The sequence below is a fragment of the Leuresthes tenuis genome, unplaced genomic scaffold (assembly GCF_036924035.1).
Source record: "Leuresthes tenuis unplaced genomic scaffold, fLeuTen1.0.hap1 SCAF_17, whole genome shotgun sequence".
NCBI lineage: Eukaryota > Metazoa > Chordata > Actinopteri > Atheriniformes > Atherinopsidae > Leuresthes > Leuresthes tenuis.
The window spans coordinates 17,463,656-17,482,119 of record NW_027325371.1 but is presented as its reverse complement, the minus strand read 5'-3'; the positions used below and the strand labels follow the sequence as shown (position 1 = coordinate 17,482,119).

At 41.4% G+C, this 18,464-nt stretch overlaps 1 protein-coding gene across 1 annotated transcript in view; it reads right to left on the bottom strand.

The window, feature by feature from the left end:
- Positions 1-9,588: 9,588 nt before the first annotated feature.
- cacng3b (calcium channel, voltage-dependent, gamma subunit 3b) overlaps positions 9,589-18,464 on the bottom strand; it is a 28,818-nt gene continuing 19,942 nt past the window's right edge. Inside the window, exon 4 of the mRNA XM_072369465.1 lies at positions 9,589-15,341. Coding sequence (XP_072225566.1) covers positions 14,830-15,341 — 512 coding nt within the window. The 3' untranslated portion in view covers positions 9,589-14,829. The remainder of the gene's footprint in view (positions 15,342-18,464) is intronic.

Sequence of the window (18,464 nt, the reverse complement as noted above, 5' to 3'; positions counted from 1 at the left end):
TGATTAACCTATTAATTGACTTTATTTTGCTGGTCAAAAGCTGTCACTGTCCGCCTGGCACTTGTGGCATTTTGGTTTACAAAGTAGCAAATTAATAGATAAGGTTAATGCACAGCTGGAGGAGGAGAAAAGTAATTTAATTAAAAGTTACCAAAAGGGAGAAAGTACGGAGAGAAAAATAACATTTAAGGGAAAAGACCCTCTCAGTGTTTAAATTATATATTTCAAATACCATAAATCAATGCCACGTTCTTTCTCTAACATGCGGGCCAAGTAAAATATTTTTTCCTCAAGACACCTGAAGGCAGCATCACTTGCCTCTACGCAGTGCACCTGTTAGAGCTCAGGGGAAGACAGATTTAATGAAAGCTTTAGATTTACACCCCATTAAGACTGAATTACCGCGTTAACAGTTCTTCCGTTTGAAATTGAACGTTTTTTCATCATAAATATTCAACATTTGATTACTTCAAAATGCCAACAGGGGTCACACATCAGTCAAGCTGACCGACATTCAACACCAAAGAGGTGCCCACTTATCAAATTGAATAGATCAGAGAATAATTTGATGTTTCTCGACAACATAATACACAAGAGTTACAACCCAACTGTTGAGAACTGCTCTGTTAGTGTACAGCCTAAATGATCCACTAGAGGGAGACAAAGTACAATTTTAATGTTATTTTCGTTGCCCGTTTTACAGTACAGAGAGCAGCCTGAAATGTTCAATTGTGACACTTTTACCATAGCCAAGGCAAAACATGGTAATTTAATGTCTTGCATAGAAAAGGAAAGCCCAGTTGTATAACATTTGACTACAATGCGCAGACTATATGTATTTAAATCCCTCCTTACTGATTAAGTGGGTGACAGACGAGAAACTGCATTGATGCAGATGCTGTGCAGGTGTGTTGTGTTGAATGCAGAGCTGAACCGAAAAGCAAAGCTCTTAATTTATCGCCATTTTACCTTCCAACCCTCACCTACAATCATGAGCGGTGAGTATTGACAGAAAATCTTGAACAGAAACCAAGTGAGCCTGGTGGCTCAAAGAGTGGCTGGACTCACTCTTAGGTACAGGGTGGAGAGGCTAGTCATCTGGGAAGGGCATCAAAATATGCCAGATGAGTTGGTTTTGGCATCTGATGAGGATGCCTCCCCTGGGAGCCGTTTCAGACAGGTACTGGGAGGAAGCCTCGGGGCAGATAAAGGACTCGCTGGTGAGATTATATCTTGCAGCCGGCCAGGGAATGTCACAAATCCCCCCTGGAACCGCTGGAGGAGAGGCTAGAGAAAGGGAAGTCTGCAGATCTCTGCTTAGACTGTTTCCCCATGACCCTGTCCTGGATAAGCAGCAGAAAATGGATGGATGGAACTTCTTCAGTTTCTTTTTTGAGAGTTTATTGAGAGGACTGTTGCCATTATCACTGTTGCTGTGGCTGTTTTCCAACTGAACCCCCCTAAGAAAGAGTAAAACAGTATAAACCGGCATCTTTACACTTGTATTGATATAATTTGTTTCTTGGTAAGGTTTCAAGTCTGCGGGATAGATTCAGATAATTTTCTTTCAATGTTTCCCTCTGTTTCCAATCTTTGTGCTAGGCTAAGCTAAATGACTTACCAACTACAGACATGGCAGTGGTGTGCAAGTCTTCCTTTCATTCAAACAAGCTTATCATTGTTGCAGTACCAACAGCAGCAGCATCTGAAGCAGGACTGTGACAATAACACAGTTTGATGGGAGACACCCCATACACACACGTATACATATTGTTCAAGGTGGCAAAGTGCAGGGCTGTGATGATGTTCAGGGACTCCACCAATGAGAAGGTCCAAGGCGAGATCCGACACCTAGAGGAGGAGAGAAGAATGTTTCGATCTGTGGAGGTTGGATCATAGGGGGCCTGGTCGAAGTGGGACCTGCCAAAATGTAAAATTACCGAAGCTGAACTCTGGCAATTGGGGCCCTTCTGCATCTCGTTCCTGCTCATGTTACCCTCCCAACACCAACTAAACTGCACAGGTGGGGGCTGTTGGAGGACCCTCTGTGCAGGCTATGTGTAGAAAGAGGATCAATGGTGCACATACTGGCTGGGTGTAAGACTTTCCCCAGGTTGTCAAAACCTCCCTGAGGCCAGATGCGGAAAAATATTTTCCGAGGAGGCCAAGGGAGGGAGAAGAAGATGGCTGCTCGCAGGTTGGGTGAGGCAGCGGAGAGAGCCTCTTGCTGGCTATGGAGTAGGAGTATGGAGTATAGAGTTAAGATGGAAGCTAGGAGAAGATGGGCAGTGACTGGCCATCATTGCTGACCCGCCAACTGAGGGGCATTGTGGTTCAGGGTCGAAACGCCTGAGGACAATTGGACGACATCTTCTCCTGGCCGAAAGCGTCAGTCACTTCTGACTGTAAGAGGTTGCAGTTGGTGTAACTCATCGCATCCAAGTGGAGCGAGCAGTAGCAGACTGAATGCTGATTGGCTGTATTCAGATGAAGGGAGAGTAAGGACAAATGCAGAAGAGTGTTCTGCATTCAGTCCTGTTCCTCTTCAGTTTCTCTCTCTGCTGCCTGCTCTGCTCAGTGGAGGGATTTGCCCTATCTTCTCTGGCTAAGCGCACCATTGTGAAAGTAGTGGGAGGATGGAGAGATGCAGAAAAAAAAGGGGGCGAGGATGAAAGAGAAACAGCTGCTGCCTTTAAACCGATGTTCTTCTTATCGTGATATGATACAGGATATGTTCAGTGACTCAGCCATCAAAAAGCTGCTTGGAAACAATTACATCCTCAGCTTTATATGTGTGTGTGTGTGTGTGTGGGACCGCATCTTACTGTGAATATGAAAAAACCTCTTTGTTTGTATCAAAAAGACATATTAAGTCACCAGAATAACAAAAAAGTAAAGCTTAGTTGGAAAATAAAAATTCTTAGAGGGGCTCTCACGATGAAGACACAAAAGTCAAATCCTTGGTTTATGAATCTGCCAGAAATACTCTCTTTTACTCATAAAATTATAGCTGTGCACTTAGACTGTTGTATCACACGGTATACAATAATGCATATGATCTGCAATAGTCCTATCTTTTGCGTTCACATGCTGAAGTCAATGGGTAACTAAAAGAGCAGTAGTTATTTTTTACGAGTGTTACTCCACTCACGGCACACACACTTGTATACTCACATATGTGCGCACATATGAGAGAAGTGCACTTGTTGTTTGTAGCACTGTCTCAGAGCGCTCTTCGTTCACAGTTTGCCCTTCTCAGAAAGCAGTGTCTTTCCTCGGCAAAACTTGGCCAACTAGTCTGTCGCTGATCCAGTGCCATGTGTCTTGAAGTTCAGGCTGAATGCCAGTTCATGAACATTTGACAACTGATACATGATGGAGGCAAAGAGGTTTAGTTGATTTCTTGCCATTTAAACAGCATGGCACTCAGGATGCAAGTGTCATTTGTCTGGCACTTTGAGTCAGACTGAATTATTTTAACATTCTGGCTGAAAATATGGTACAGACAAGCTTTATGCCTGGACTTTTTCTCCAGTGCCATTATCAGCTATACAGACCAAGCAGTCACAATAGTGACCATCTGACCTAATCTTTGCAATTACAGTAGACTAATTTTTTTTAACTGTCTGTCAATATTTCGGTTTAAAGCCAAATATTTGCAAAAGCGATTAAACTGCAAAAGCGAATACATTGGTCAGGGCGGTCATAGTATGCACATTAGCATGAAAAGGTTTGATGATACTAAGATGGAGTATTGCAGTGATGGGATGCATGAACCTTGTGTTTTGCACATTAAAGAAAGTCTGAGATGAAGCCCCATTTTTAGGCTTGTGTCGTTCTCTCACTAAGCTTGTGATGAGCTTGATAACGAATGAAGCCTCAGTCCCGATAAAGACATCCTATTGGAATTGGTTATGCGGGATGGGGGCACCTTTCAGCACTGATGGTGCCTTTTCAGATGTGCAAGTAATCAATTCCATGGGCATTCATGCACCCCCATACCGCCAGAGATGCAGGATTTTGAACTAAGCACAAGTAAGTCGGATGGTCCTCCTCCTCTTTAGTCATTGTCTGCCCACAGAACAGTTTTCCACTTAGCCTTAACCTTTAACCTGCATTGGTGGAAGGCAAGATAAACTGTATTCACATACAGTGATTTATGGAAGTGTTTCTGAGCCCAAGCAGGGATTTCCACAACAGAATCCTGCCTGTTTTTGATGCAGTGCTGCGTGAGGGTCTGACGATCACAGGCATCCAGGACATATCTTCAGCCCTGCCCCTTGCACACAGAGATGTGTCCATATTCTCTGAACCTTTTGAATTTAATTTTGTACTGTCGATGATGGAATATTCAAAGTCTTCACAATTTGATGTTGTGTGAGGTTGCTGTAAAATTTCTTCATGATATGTGGACAAAGCTTTTTTCATATTGTTGAACCTCTTACCATCTTTACTTTTATGAGACTCCTCTTGAAGGTGCTCTTTTTTATACCCAGTCACTTTACTGACCTGTTGCCGGTTAACCTAATAAGTAGCAACATGTTCCTCCAGTTGTTTGTTTTACATCTCTTACTTTTGTCTTTTGTTTCCCCCGATCTCAACTTTTTTTAAAGAGCATTTCGTGTGGTCGAATGGTAAAATGTCTTACTTTCAACATTCGCTGATGTCGGTCTTCTGTTGTGAATAGAATACGGGTTTGTGAGACAGGACAGGTACCATGTCTGAAACTCAAGTTGTTTGGTCTAAACAATAAATTATGTTAGGGATGAGCTGTAAATGCTAATTATAGACACATAACTACACGGAGGCTGGCAGCAAATCTCACTCAGAGCCCTACTCACTCACAAAGGACTGTTGTGGCAGTGTACAGCTGGGGCACACAAATGCAAAGACTTGTTTGTAATCACAGCCACATGCGTACTTTCCATCCTCATAAAAAACAAGCTACTGTCCACTGCATTTGTAAGTATTCAGATCAAGTAGTCTTCATCACACATTCTTGATTTATTTTGTATGACACAACTGTCTGGTGAAAGCACTATAAAATAATCTAGATGTGTGTTTCCTGCTGGGAATGCTCAGTGTCTTTTATGGGCTATTAGCATAGAAGGACATTTTCTCTTATTGGGCCAGTGAAGCTGAAGAAAGCAATTACTACAGTACCGTGCTGCTTGATGGGAGGGAAGGGCTTCGAAACAGAACGTTGTGGCAGAGGGGAAAATGGCTAAGAGGATCATGAAGAACAGCGGCGAGTGCCAGTGGGTGATGATGAAATGTGGACAATGCCCACTATATCTCCATGCGACAGAAGAGATGAGCAACTTCAGAGACTGACTGACAAAATAGCACACAGAGGCAGTTTAGAGGAACAAAAACCGAGTGGCAGCCAATCCCAGAGAGACTCTTCCGTAATCTCCTCATCCACTTTAATCTCTATAACGGCACTCCATCTGTGATGTCACAGTTATGAATATTCATAAGGTGAATCTGAGCTCTCTGCTGAAATCTTCCCACTCATATTACATTTTCCTGACGCCCTTCTATTATGTTACATTCAGATGATGTATATCAAATCTGAAATTAACCAGGGTAAATACGCAATACGTAAGCCAAACATCAAAGCACTCATTTCCCCACTGTCACTCAAAATGCAGAATTGCTTTAAATATTATTTCCACAGAGCCCCTATAGAGAGGGAGGAAAAAAAAGAAAAAAAAAACATTTATAGGAAATTCCCGTTTTGTCACATTAAGTGGGAATGGTGCATTTAATTGGCTTGTTTTAGTTATTTTATTCAAATGTACACATAGTATTGGTAGGAATTCAAAATCTGTATTGAGAGAAAAATGATTCGATATGAAACATACACGCTTTGTATTGACGCCAAACACCATTTGTTTAGTTTTATGCTTTAGTTTGTCAGGGTTAGGAAAGCATGTTGGTTTGACCTAAATCCACCAAGTGGTCCTGCGAAAGCTTTGCTACGTGATACACACAGATGTGAGCAGGTGCTCAACAATCCCTCCACCTCTTGCACACTGACGGCTTTAGCTTTGAGGTGTATAGTTTAGGGGCCAGATTATGCCCGCAAACTACTAGTTCATGTACCCTGCACTTTTTTCCTCAATGGGCGTTTATTGTGTCCCACTTGTACATGTAAGAGGAGACAGAAATAGCAGTGGGAATTGTTTAGAGAAAAGAGAGCTTGAGAAGATGATTACCCCTCTATACACTAGCAAATCACACCATGGAGGAAAAAATGTGGCCAGAGAAGGTAAATGAGACGGTGTTCCACCATCCAAAGAGCTCTTACATTGGGACGTTCAGAAGAGGTATAGTTTACTGACAAAGGAAGAGAAGTACACTGATGACCGAATGTGACAACTTGGAGGTGTGAAGGAGCGGACGTTCGGCCTCCGGAGTTTTCCTGAGATTCCTTTAGGCAGGCCTCACTGTCAGTTGACAGTTGACAGTTGTTGTAGATGTTTTTACATGTACACCTTTCTTCTTTCTTTGGAGGAGCATGATTGCATTTTCACTCAGCTTGAGCATTAGAAGAGTCTGTTGGACAGAAAAAAACGCACCTGCATAAATGTTTTATGCATAAAGACCTCCACAAGCTTCTCTGTTTGTCACCTTCAAACACCTCTGATCTGGAATATCCTCTGGCCACCTCATTAACGTTTTCTTTCACCCTCCCATTGACTCTCACAGCTCTCTCCTTCCCCCCGCCCTCTTTGTCTCTGTCATTCGGACACCTGTGTGACAGCTGCAGACATAAGCGGAAGTTTTATCTATCAGACAGCTAGTTCAGAACTGCCGACACAGCACAGCTGATACGTATCTCACCTGTCTCTGTATGTGTGCACGTTTTGAAAGGAGCGTACAGACTGTACTTGAAATATTTTCTCCTTACGACAGAGCAGATTTATGCTGGTGTGTGACAATGTCTCTGATAAAAAAAAAAAATCACCAGCATTAGTGTGTGGAAAAGAGATCAAATCACAGAAACACATAGCACACATTTCTGCAAACATATTTGAATACAAAATAAGCTCACCACAGACACTTTGAAAAGGTGATTCTTTATTTTCTACTTTATACTGTATATAATATTCTTCATATAGGTATTCATATTTATATCATGTAAGTAAAAGTGTGCTTTTATTCACAGCATATGTCCATGTCAGACTGCTGTTAATCGGAGGTTTACATAATAAAGTTTACAGTGAAACTGGCTGGCAGCTATGTGTGTGTGTATGTCCGTATTTGTTGTGAGTGTTATGCAGTCTGTGTTCCTGTGTATTGAAAGACGAATGTGAGTGCCAGCATGTTTCTGCATGCATGTGTGTGTGTGTGTGTGTGTGTATATGTGTTTGTAGAGGACTATGTATCTCATGATCGGGCTCAGAGGTGTGATGCAGGATAAAAAGACATATTGAACCTTTACACCTGTCACCCATAACCACACGTTTAGGTGAATGTTTTTAGAAATTTCCTCCATCACTTGCCACTCGAGGTTCCAGCTGCACATTTGATTTGAGGCTTTCATTTTTCACTTTCATCACCGCCGCAAGGAATCACAATCCCAAGTGTGACCCTTAAAGACACACAGAGTAACAGCTGGTTCCTATTTATCATCTCCATCTGAACTGTTTCATCTTCAAGCCAACTGCTACAATGCCTGCCAGACACATTCCCTGAAAAGAAAATGAATGTTAAAAAAAAGCTGTTTACCAGCCCAATGCTACACATACAATAAACCCTCAAATATTTTTGGATCCTTTAGTCTGTTTCTTTCTGGCACTCTCGTAATTGATTCTGAATAAATGCAAACACAAATGAGTAAATCGTCTAATAAATACAAATGTCACTGACACTTCTCCTGAGTTTGCTCTGGCTCTTGTTTTCTAACAGTCCTCAGGTCAATTTGAAATGGACAAAGTCAAGTTACAGTCATTTGCCACTGATATACTTAAGTTTTAACGCTCTGCATTCTGCTGTAAAGAAGACAGACTTAAAACCGTTGTCAAAAAAGGACGAAAGCCCTGAAATGTCCAAGACCAGTTTCAAAGGGGCTATAAGTAGGAATGCAAATGTCTTTTCATAGATTACCCCACTAGATGTCTAATGCTAAGTTTGGAAAATGTCTGAATGAGCCCATGTGAGACTACGGCAGATATTTCACAGACAATGAGAGTGTGTAGATTGCAGCTGATGCTTCATAACGTTTCACGCTGGCCTTTGCCTTTCACACGCTTGTCGATATTGTGTATACATATACATTGAGTAAAGATATCGACACAAAACAGAAGCCATCCCTACTAATAAGTAGGGACCACCAAACAAAACACTACATTTTCGGCTGCAAACTATCGGCAGGATGTCCTTTCTCCTGTAGCTCTACCCAGATTATTTCCTGTTGTGAGAACAAATTTCACACAGAGGATCTCCTGCTCTGTAGAGCAGGTGTGAACATCCAGCTATGGACAAAGTATGCACCTAATTCTCTCAACATCCTCGGGTGTAAAAATAGCTTAAGAGTCTGCAGTCATGCTGGCAGCTCTTTGTAACTGTAACTTTGACACAATTTTGAATTGCATGAGATGGGATCACCAAAGATGTTGATATTTATCATGAACGGGGGTATGAATATATGTATGTTATGGTAATACACCCTATAGTTGTTGAGGCTTTTTACTTAAAAAAAACAACAAAAAAACAACACTACAGTGCAAACCAAAGTAGTCAGCTGACTGACATTGTCATCCATTAAAGAGGACATGTTGCACATTTTGTGGTTTTCCTTTTCCTTTACTTAGCTTTTTTTGTGCCTGCGAAAGGTCTGCTGATCCAAAGCAAAACGTCCACAAAGAATAAAATTTTCTCTCAGAGAAGACATTTCTCCTGAACTGCCTGCAGTACCTTAATTACAGTCCAAGCTCTTCTTCCTTTACACATCTACATCACCATGAAACACATTAGCATAATGACTGCAAGCAGCTAGTTTGGGACGTCTCAAAACAAAGTTCTTCAAACATTAAAGCATTTAAACCTCTTCTAGCGGACCCTCCAAATAAAACAATAAACCCCTAAATGAGTTTCATAGGAGCTCCTTAAGTTATATTGCTGGCATGGCTAAAACCCTTTTGTTTAGTACTTTGATTTGTCTTTGTTGCTTTCACTGTCTTCAAATATGCCCATTAGACCGACTCTAACAAACATAACCCTGCTTAGTTAAAATTAATGGACAATTTAAACTTTTTTGGGGCACGGCTCTCTAGAGTTTGACCCATACATACATTGTGTTTGCAATCCAATAGAAATACATCACATTGTACTAATCTCATAATGTTTCTGCGTTGAACAACTTGTGATTTCACTTACTCATTAGGACAAAAAAACCTTCAAAAAAACACATTTCAGTCAACCAACATAGTCTCAGATATTTTTGGCAAACTTAAAACAGCGATTTACTTTATCTAAAGCCTCTCTGGTTATTATTCACACTATTCCCAATATCTTAATGATAGAACAAGGGGGAAGATCTCTCAAGTCATCTCAAGGAAGAAATATTATTTGAAAATTTTCCTGATGTGAGGCTAACTTTTGGGATGTCCAGGTTACTCCAATTCAAGGCAAGGTGTCACCAGGGACTCAATAGATTTTTGTCTATCCTGCTAAACTCCAAACTCCAATCCTATTTCAGCCTCATACAAGAAAAAAAAAGCCAGATATGAACAGCAGATTTGCAGAAATAAAACGGTCCAGTCAGACCTGGAAAAAATAAAAAATAAAATCAACCCACCAGAACCAACTGAATCCGAAACAGTCCTATTAGCTTGTATGGCTGCGTATGTAGAGGAATGGTGGGGGCGGTTGGCTCTTAAACTGATCCCAGTGTAAACCTATTAGGTCTTGGGAGCACAGAGAAGGTTATCATGGAAGCCCCATGGCTGATCTTGGAGCTGTCTGAAGGCAGGACAGGCAGGCACTAGGTGCATGGGTGAGGAGCGGCTAACTGCACGCAACACGCACACAAACACACACAAACACGCACAAACATGCAGGCATATAACTTTCCGGTGAGCCGTCCTCACACAGTAACCTTATTTGTGTCAGTGTATGTATGTATTGATAATGAGTGCAAAGTGTAGAGTGCTTATAGCAAGTCTTTTGTCTCAGAACTATTCCATTAAATCCACATTTCAGTTCTTCTGGATGTCCATGTTTGATTAGCTGGCTCAGTAGACTTGAAGTTCCACAGAGGATCGACACAACAGTGACACATCCGGAACAGTTTGTTGGGTTTTTTTTTTTCTCCCAAAGAAACACTTAACATGACACAGTGATTTTTCTTAGAACAGGACACACTTCTCCCTTGCACTGCACAGGGCAAAGCTGAAGCTGTAAGTATGTGCTGTCCCGGTGTGGGCTTCTGTACGTGCACAGAATGTGTTGTGTGTACAACTGTGGCTATTCATGTGTTTATATTTATGTGCTTGCGTTCCTATACTAATGAGGACCAATATTCCAAACAAAGGTAGCTATATTAAAGAGCATTTTTATGTCTTTCTCCTGTTTTAATTCTGATCTCTAATCAAAGTCTATGATGAGTTGACAGTCATCACTCAATGGTATTTTTGAGACTGTGGTGCTTCACGTGGCACGCTCTCCCCATCATTTTGACCTCGCTGGCCTTCACAAAATGTACACTTTCAAGCTTAATGGAAATAACATTTTCATTCAAAACTAACGTACTGGATTTTGCTGGGTTTAATGTCCTCAGAAGTATAGTAACTTTTAGGTATAGGTGCTTGGAATGTATGTACGTGTGTGTACTGCAGTGCTGAGCGTCCTGCTGGCAAACGTGGCCTCTGGCGCCAGTGAGGTGAGATTTATGTCCATGAGAGATCGTCCGAGTGATCCGTCGTCTCTCTGTATGTCCCTCCTGTCAGAGGCTTCCCATGTGACCAAAACAACACAACCTCACAACCACATCAAAGTAGAAAATGAAACTAGTATAATATAATAGAAAGACTACGACTCCTGCGTCCCAACTCTTTCCCCAGCGATCAATCCCCTTCCCCAATGAATACATTAATAAGTATAATATGTGACAGAGTTTCTCATTCTCTGCACAGTGGCACCTTTAGAATATCATTTTTTTTTTTTTTTTTACTAATAATACAATTTTTAGTTGATATCAGAGTATCAAAGCTGTATGGTGGTTAGAAGAGACAGACAGGCTCAAAAAGCACCCTGCACTCTATTGGAGTAAACATCAATAGAGCTCAGGCTAAGGGGCCGACACATCATTGTAAGGCGTGTTTTAATGTACCAGTTGAGTGTCCCTATGGGGTATAGAGATTAGGGTGCCGTTTGAGACCTGATTTGAGATAGAGCTAATGTAAGCACTGGAAGCAAATGGATATGACATGCATGGTTTAAATGGTCAATGCGGACATGGCTCATGGATGGCAGTTCTGAACTTTGATGCCTACCAGACCCTCAGGATCTAAGGGGCCCCTGGTAGTGCTGAGCTACATAGCTACAACCGCTGAGTCAGTAATTTCTACACACAAAAGAGTAAGTACAGCAGCAAACCTACGATCTAAAGCTAACCTGGAGGCTGTGATACACAGGAAACATTGTGAGTAATATTTGGCACTGAGTATGAGTAATTATTTTGCTAATACATGTTTGAATCTTAAGCAACTCAAATAATTCTTAATTATCCTTACTTTGCTTAAGGCAATATTCATCCCTAATCACTTTGTTACTCATCTAGCCTAAAGTTAACCAAAAAAAGAAGCCGAGAAGAGCACAGCCTTCCTGCTTTCTCTACCTCTGCCTCTCATGCATGAAGCACGCTATATTATTGGTTAGCTGTCCAGCTGGTTTAAAAACCATTGTTTCTGTGCAAATGTACTTTGCCTTTTCCTCCCCCCCTCCAACATTACACCCTTTAAACGACATTGCTGCAGTGCTGAGCATAAAAAGCCCTTGTGTGCTCCTGTCCTTTAAAAATTAAAAGCCCTTGCTTGGAGAAAAGAGGTCCCCCCCCCGCCGCCTCTCACAGGCCATGACAGCGGCTGATGTCGTAGTTAGCTTGCAAAATTAATATTTACACATGGAGGACAGCACGAGCAATTCCATCGTGATGCACGCTTGTCCCTTTATGTTCCCTTTATGGCGTAAAAGACAGGAGATAAAACAGCAGCATCATAAATTAAACAGTGTGACTAAGGTTTCGAACGTCTTTTATTAACAGGGCAATAACTGTCAGAACAGAGCGTGGAGGTATCAGCTCGATGTCGTTTCATGTTTAGTTTATACAAAACAGTGCAATGATGGCTTAGGGAGGTTACGAATAAAAATGGATGTTTACCTCTTTGAGTTTCACTTGTTATTCACAGATACAGAAAAAGGCTGATTAAAAAAAAATTGCTGTGAAATTTTCGGCTCGTTTTCTAAAGCTCTGTCTCCAACAGCTCCTCCCCTCAGTATTTTATGGCTTCTTCTCGTTCTTCCAAAACCTTTCCCCTTGTGTGTGTGTGTGTGTGTGTACACACTGATATACACATGTGCAGTTGTTACTCTCGATACGAACATTACTTTTCTTTTTCTTTGCGCTGCTGGGCAACACACCTTTCATCCCTCTGCCGTCTCTTCTAATAAACAAAAGTGGAGACAGATTTCTGTCAGATCAAGTAAAAAAAATAATTTGCAATCCGGGAAAAGTGTGATAGACCGAAGCTATATCAATTTTCAGTGGCATCATTACATCTCTGAAAGCTGGCTCAACTCCTGACCAAAAATATTTCTGAAATTTCACAGCAAAATTCAAGTTTTTTTTTTTTAAACACGACACATTTATGTGTCAGATCTACAACCTTGCTTAAGAAAAAAGTTGGGATGCCATGTTAAATGTGAATAGGAATATGATGTCCTAATTTCAACTGGAAAATGATCCAAACCTTCAATTGATAACAGTACAAAGACAATATATTTGTATTTACATTTTACACTGCATCCCACATTTGTAGAAAGGGGCTTGTTGAAACAGAAATTTCATAGTAAGGACTGGGAAGATATGATAGGACCCAGTCCGTTTGTGCATGTCACGGCTGGGAGACATTAGAAAGGATATGTTTAGGCTCATAAGTGGGTGTGTGTTTATATCTATGTGGATGTATATAAAGAGGAGGCTGTGAGCAACAGTTTAAATGAATGAGGCAAAAAGGTTTTGCAATGGATTTCCTCCATCCAGTTCTTTTTATCGACCTATGTGTAAATTGTGTGCCACGTACAAACAGGTATTCCATTGGAGAGATGGGTTCTTGGACTGAAATGAGCATTTTCTCAGTGTTTATTACTGCACTTGAAAGTTTAACAGTTGTTCTGGCAATTAAAGACAACTTTATATTAAATCAATTCTAAAAGATGTTCACCAAGAGGTAGTGGGCAAACAGGACAAGTCCACCTCCAGTTCGTTAAATGTCTTTTTGGCACTGCCTTAAAGCAAATTCACAGCTCAGCGGTCTCCGCTCCACCATACCCTGAACCAATAACTTCCAGAAAACCTAACTGGTCTACAAGCGACACCAACGGAAGACAGGACCTAAATCTAGTCGGGAGTCCTTTTCAAGGATAGGAAAGACAGGATGACAGGATGCGTGAAGGTGTGCAGAAGGTGCAAGTGAGCTGTGATATGGGGCTACACGGAAAAAACATGGAAGGCGAAAGGTGATTCATGACGGAAAACGGACAGACAGAGAGAAAAATATTTGATCATCTCAAGTTTCAGGTAGAAATTAAAAAAAGAATCCAAAATCAAAAAGTGGCAGAAAAAAACAAGCAAAAGGGAAGCACCAATGGATCAAACAATACCATCTAAAAGAGATTCATTAGTTTCGTTGAGACACACCTTTTTTACTCAACTTCCAACAGCTGATCTGTAGTCAGTGCACTAAGTACTATGCAGGTTTAACAACTGACCTGGGATCAGAAAGTTGGGGGTAAATATTTTCAGGAAAAAGCTTCAGTTTCAGTTCAGAGAGTAATGAGGTGAGCGTGAAAGCAGTTTATTTACAATATGTATAGAAAAATAAGTGGTGCCACAAATGCGCTGCCATGGATGGACTAATTGTGGCGTCAGTTTATATTCTGAAACCAGCTGAACTGAAAATGAATCCTTCCCCGTGTGAAGGTGGTAACTTCCTCACTTTTAAATAGTATCGTAAATTAGAGATTCAGCTTGGAGCTCTAAGGCTGTTCCCTTCATTGATCCAACTCAGCTGCAATCCAAAAGGTAAGGAGGAGAGAAGTCAAAAGATCAAAGGTCACACCAAGTTAGTCACTTCTTTCTTCTTCTCCTCAAATTCACATTATTTTCTTCTTCTTTTTTTTTTTTTTTTAGGAGAAGTTGCCCCCAAACAAGAAACCACTAACAATATCAGTCCTGTCTCTCCTTTTTGAAAATCTCAGGAAGAACATTTATGGACATACAAGTCAAGAACATAAATTTTATGTGGCTTAAAACTTCTATATTAAGGAGTTACAAATATAACTACAGTGATATGTGGTGAAGTGGACTTGGGAACAACTTCTCCATCAAAAGCAGTCCTGCTACACATACTGAAACACTCACAGGGCTCAGGATTCACAGTTCAAAGGCTAAAAGTTCACAGTTCCTGTCGTAGTTTATCAAACCCCTTCCCACCCCCATTACCCTGAATATCGCCTGTGTTTGCTTGAATATCCCCCCATTTCTCATCCTCCTCCTCTTTGATACTATGATTAGATGATATCTATAGCCAAACCCTCTCAGACGGGTGTGGTCCTGCGGTTGGGGTCCTTGCTGTAGTCTTTAGTGAGCGTGCTGCTCTGGAGGAACTCCCTCTCTGAGTTGAGCAGCCCACCCATGCCGCCACCTGGTTTGGTGCCAGCATTGCCCGCCTCTCGTGGGTTCAGCGTGTACATGGGCATCTCGGAGGCGGCAGGCCCAGTGTAGCCACCTTTCCCCAATGGTGAGGTATCGCGGCTGGGGGCCTCAGATGAACGCACACTGGAACGGCGCCGGAATCGGTAGCGATAGGAGGGGATGCGGCTGAAGGCAGACTTCTTTATGAGCTCAGTGCGGGACTTGGCCCGCAGCTTGCGGTGCTTCTCAATGAACATGTGCACAGCCAGAACGCCCACCATTTCTGCCATGATGAAGGAAAGGGCCCCAAAGTAGAACGACCAGCCATAGGAGTAAGACTTCTTGCTGTCACTTTGACCCGGGTCGCCAGAGTTGGCTGAGATATATACAATAATTCCAATTATATTACTGAGGCCTGGAAGAGAGAAACAGAAAATCAATAAGGTGGGAATATAACATGAGGAACAGACCTACTCATGCTGACAAAGAATAATACAGAAAGACTCAGGCCCTTCACCACTCCCACCTACCAATTAGCACTATCCTTCAAGATCTAGTGTGTAACATTCTTGGATGGAGGTACGGGGCGAAGTTAAGGGCCTTCAAACTTAAATTTTCCAGATGCACACTTCAAATAAGTGTTATGAGAAATTAGTAGCAAATTCACTGTAATTACATTGCATGTGTATAACTTGCACATGTTAATTAAACTAAACAGAAACACAAAAGTTCTACAGGCTAGCTAGTGTGTGGCTCACTACGACAAAATTGAAGCCCACCGTTGTGTCCTATCATTTGTCATAGTGCTCCTCCACACCACTGGGTGGTGTTGTGAGGAAGGTAATCGAGAAAAGAGACAATGAATGCTTCAAGATGGTGGCGGCTTATTAACGTATCTCTAAAATACGCTATGGTTTGCTGTTACAGATTATGCTGTTCTTCGGTTAAGTAAAGACAAATTTCCAGCCCAACTACACATACATGCCACAAACAGAAAGATTGCCTATAGCCCACATAGCTCTAAGATGCAGTGCAATCAAGTAATAATCCCTTCCTGTTGTAGCTCGTTGCCTCTGGTTCCTCATGTTGGTTTGGTGTTTAAAAGCACCTAAGAGTCAAATGTCAAGCAGCACTGAGAGGCAACCAGCAGTGCTTTGTGCTAAATGCTAATATTAACATGGTATCATGCACACAAAGACACACGGTGATGCTTTGCAGGTATATCGTTAGCCACGACTACCATCCTGATTAGCACTAAACAAACAGAACAACTGAGGATGGTGGAAATGTAATTTCTTTTTGAAGGCATCAAAGGCTGTTTACATGACTTTATCCTTAAGGAAGCAAAGATATCTGTAGTACACTTCATGGCATTGGCATACAACGTTTGATGTAGCCTGTGAGAGGGAAGTCTTGCCATTATTTTTGAACTCCAATCATTCAATGCACAAAATGGGGATATGTTGCTTTTCTACGAGCAACAAAAACTCATCAGCAGTCTCACATCAGGTACTAATGTTTTATTGCATCAAGAATAACAACAGAGAGATTTGGGGTATTAAATCAAATCTGAAGTTATTGAGAGCCATGAAATTTTTCCTTCTTATGATATGAATATGTGTGCTTCCAATGTCCATTGAATGCTGAGTCGAGCACTTTTCCAACTATTTCCTTGTGTTTGTCCTATTTTGCATTTTTGTGTTTCACGCGTTTCCCTTCCTATCATTTCTGTTTGAAAAGTCTCGATCCCTTTCCTCCACTCCTCATGTCTGAGTCACTCCTACCTGAGATGTGGGCAGAGGAGGCTTGTAAAACGCGATAAGAGACGAGTTGAGACAACAGGTTCAGAATCGTCATTTTAAACCATAGGCTGTATGTTGCTTTTTAATAACCTACAACTGTATTTTATGATCTTCGATGGATCTACATCTAGAGAGAAAAGGAAAGAAAGAGAGCGTGACAGCCTTGGCAAATCAAAAGTAAATAGTGGGCAACTGGGAAAATTTGCATGAATCTAATTGAATTGAATTAAACAGTACTTGAATAATCCCAAAACGGAAAATTATCTGGCACCACAAAAGCATAAATAACAGTTTTAGTCATTAGTCGTTTAAAAAGAAGTAATTTAGTGGATACATTGCTTTGGGCAGGAATGACCTTCTGTGACGTTCTTTGTTGCAGCTGAGCTGAAGAAGCCTCTGACTTACACAGAGAGTGAGCAGTTTGTTGTGCATTATTTCTGAGCAGATTTTGCAGTGTTCTTTGCATAATCAGCTCCAGGGCAGTCCCCAGCACAGAGACAGATTTCTGTATCAGTTTGTTTAGTTTCTTTGAGTCACTGGCACTGATCCTGCTCCCCAAATAGATTGAGCTCTCTGCCTGAGATAAGTTGCACTTTACTTTGAAAGTTAACACAGTTATAGATTTTCTCCAGACACCAGTGACAGCAGCTTGACGGAATTGTTAACGAGAGTCATTGCATGTAGCTTATTCTAAATTATTCTTTCACGATTAAGTGTTTGTATAGTGTGATGGAAATACAATGGGAACAAATAACCATCTAAAATGAACCAGAATCAGCTGCTGACTTGTAAATTGTCCAGGCCAAATTGGTAATTATTTATCACAAGAATCAATTCGACCATACACATCACACTGAATAGCAATCACACCTCTGTGTGTGTGTGTGTGTGTGTCAGGGACTTGAGCATATATGTTTATGTTGAGATTTAGTGTCAGCATCCATCTGACAGATTAGGTGTCCCACACCCTCACTGTGTATTAAAGGGGAATCATGGTATTCTACTGCATCCTCTTTCAACACTCACAAAGACTCTTCTGTGTGCTTAAGATGGGCTGATAAGCTTGTAGGCAAATATTTGAATGCAGCACCTCTTCTGTTTAAAGGGGAACTCCGGTATTTTTAAACCTAGACCTTATTTCTGGCATGAAATACGTTCATCTACTCACTGATTAGCAGTTTGGTGAAAATCAGCGTCCTTTGGAAGATGTTTAGATTCCTCGAGATCCATATAACGGAGTGAACAGGGCTTAGACGAAGCAGCCTCTAAATAAGGCATTATCTGTCTTTATTTTACCAATACTTTAAGACGAATGAATGAATGAACGCGTACTACTGCACTGTTAGCTCATAGCTGCAATGTTGTAGTTATTGGCGGCTATCGGGGGGCTTATAGAGGGCTTTCTACACACTCGTCTACTGGGATGACTCATTCATGGACAATGGACTCATTCACTCCGGTAAGGATGTCCATTGTTCTCAAAGTTGTCGTCCACGTCGTCAAAATCTGATAAATATCCTGCCATGTTGCACAAAACTATCAGTAGCAAACTTCGTGTGAAGTTAGCTGTTAACTGTCACAGAGCACAGAGTAAATGAGCTGTGCTGCAGCAGCGCACGTCGATGACATCATCCCAGTAGTGTGTTAAAAATACCGGAGTTCCCCTTTAAAGCAGCGCCACAGTAACGAAACCATCACTAATACACAGCCCCCCTTTTTGTGATCCCAAATGCAGC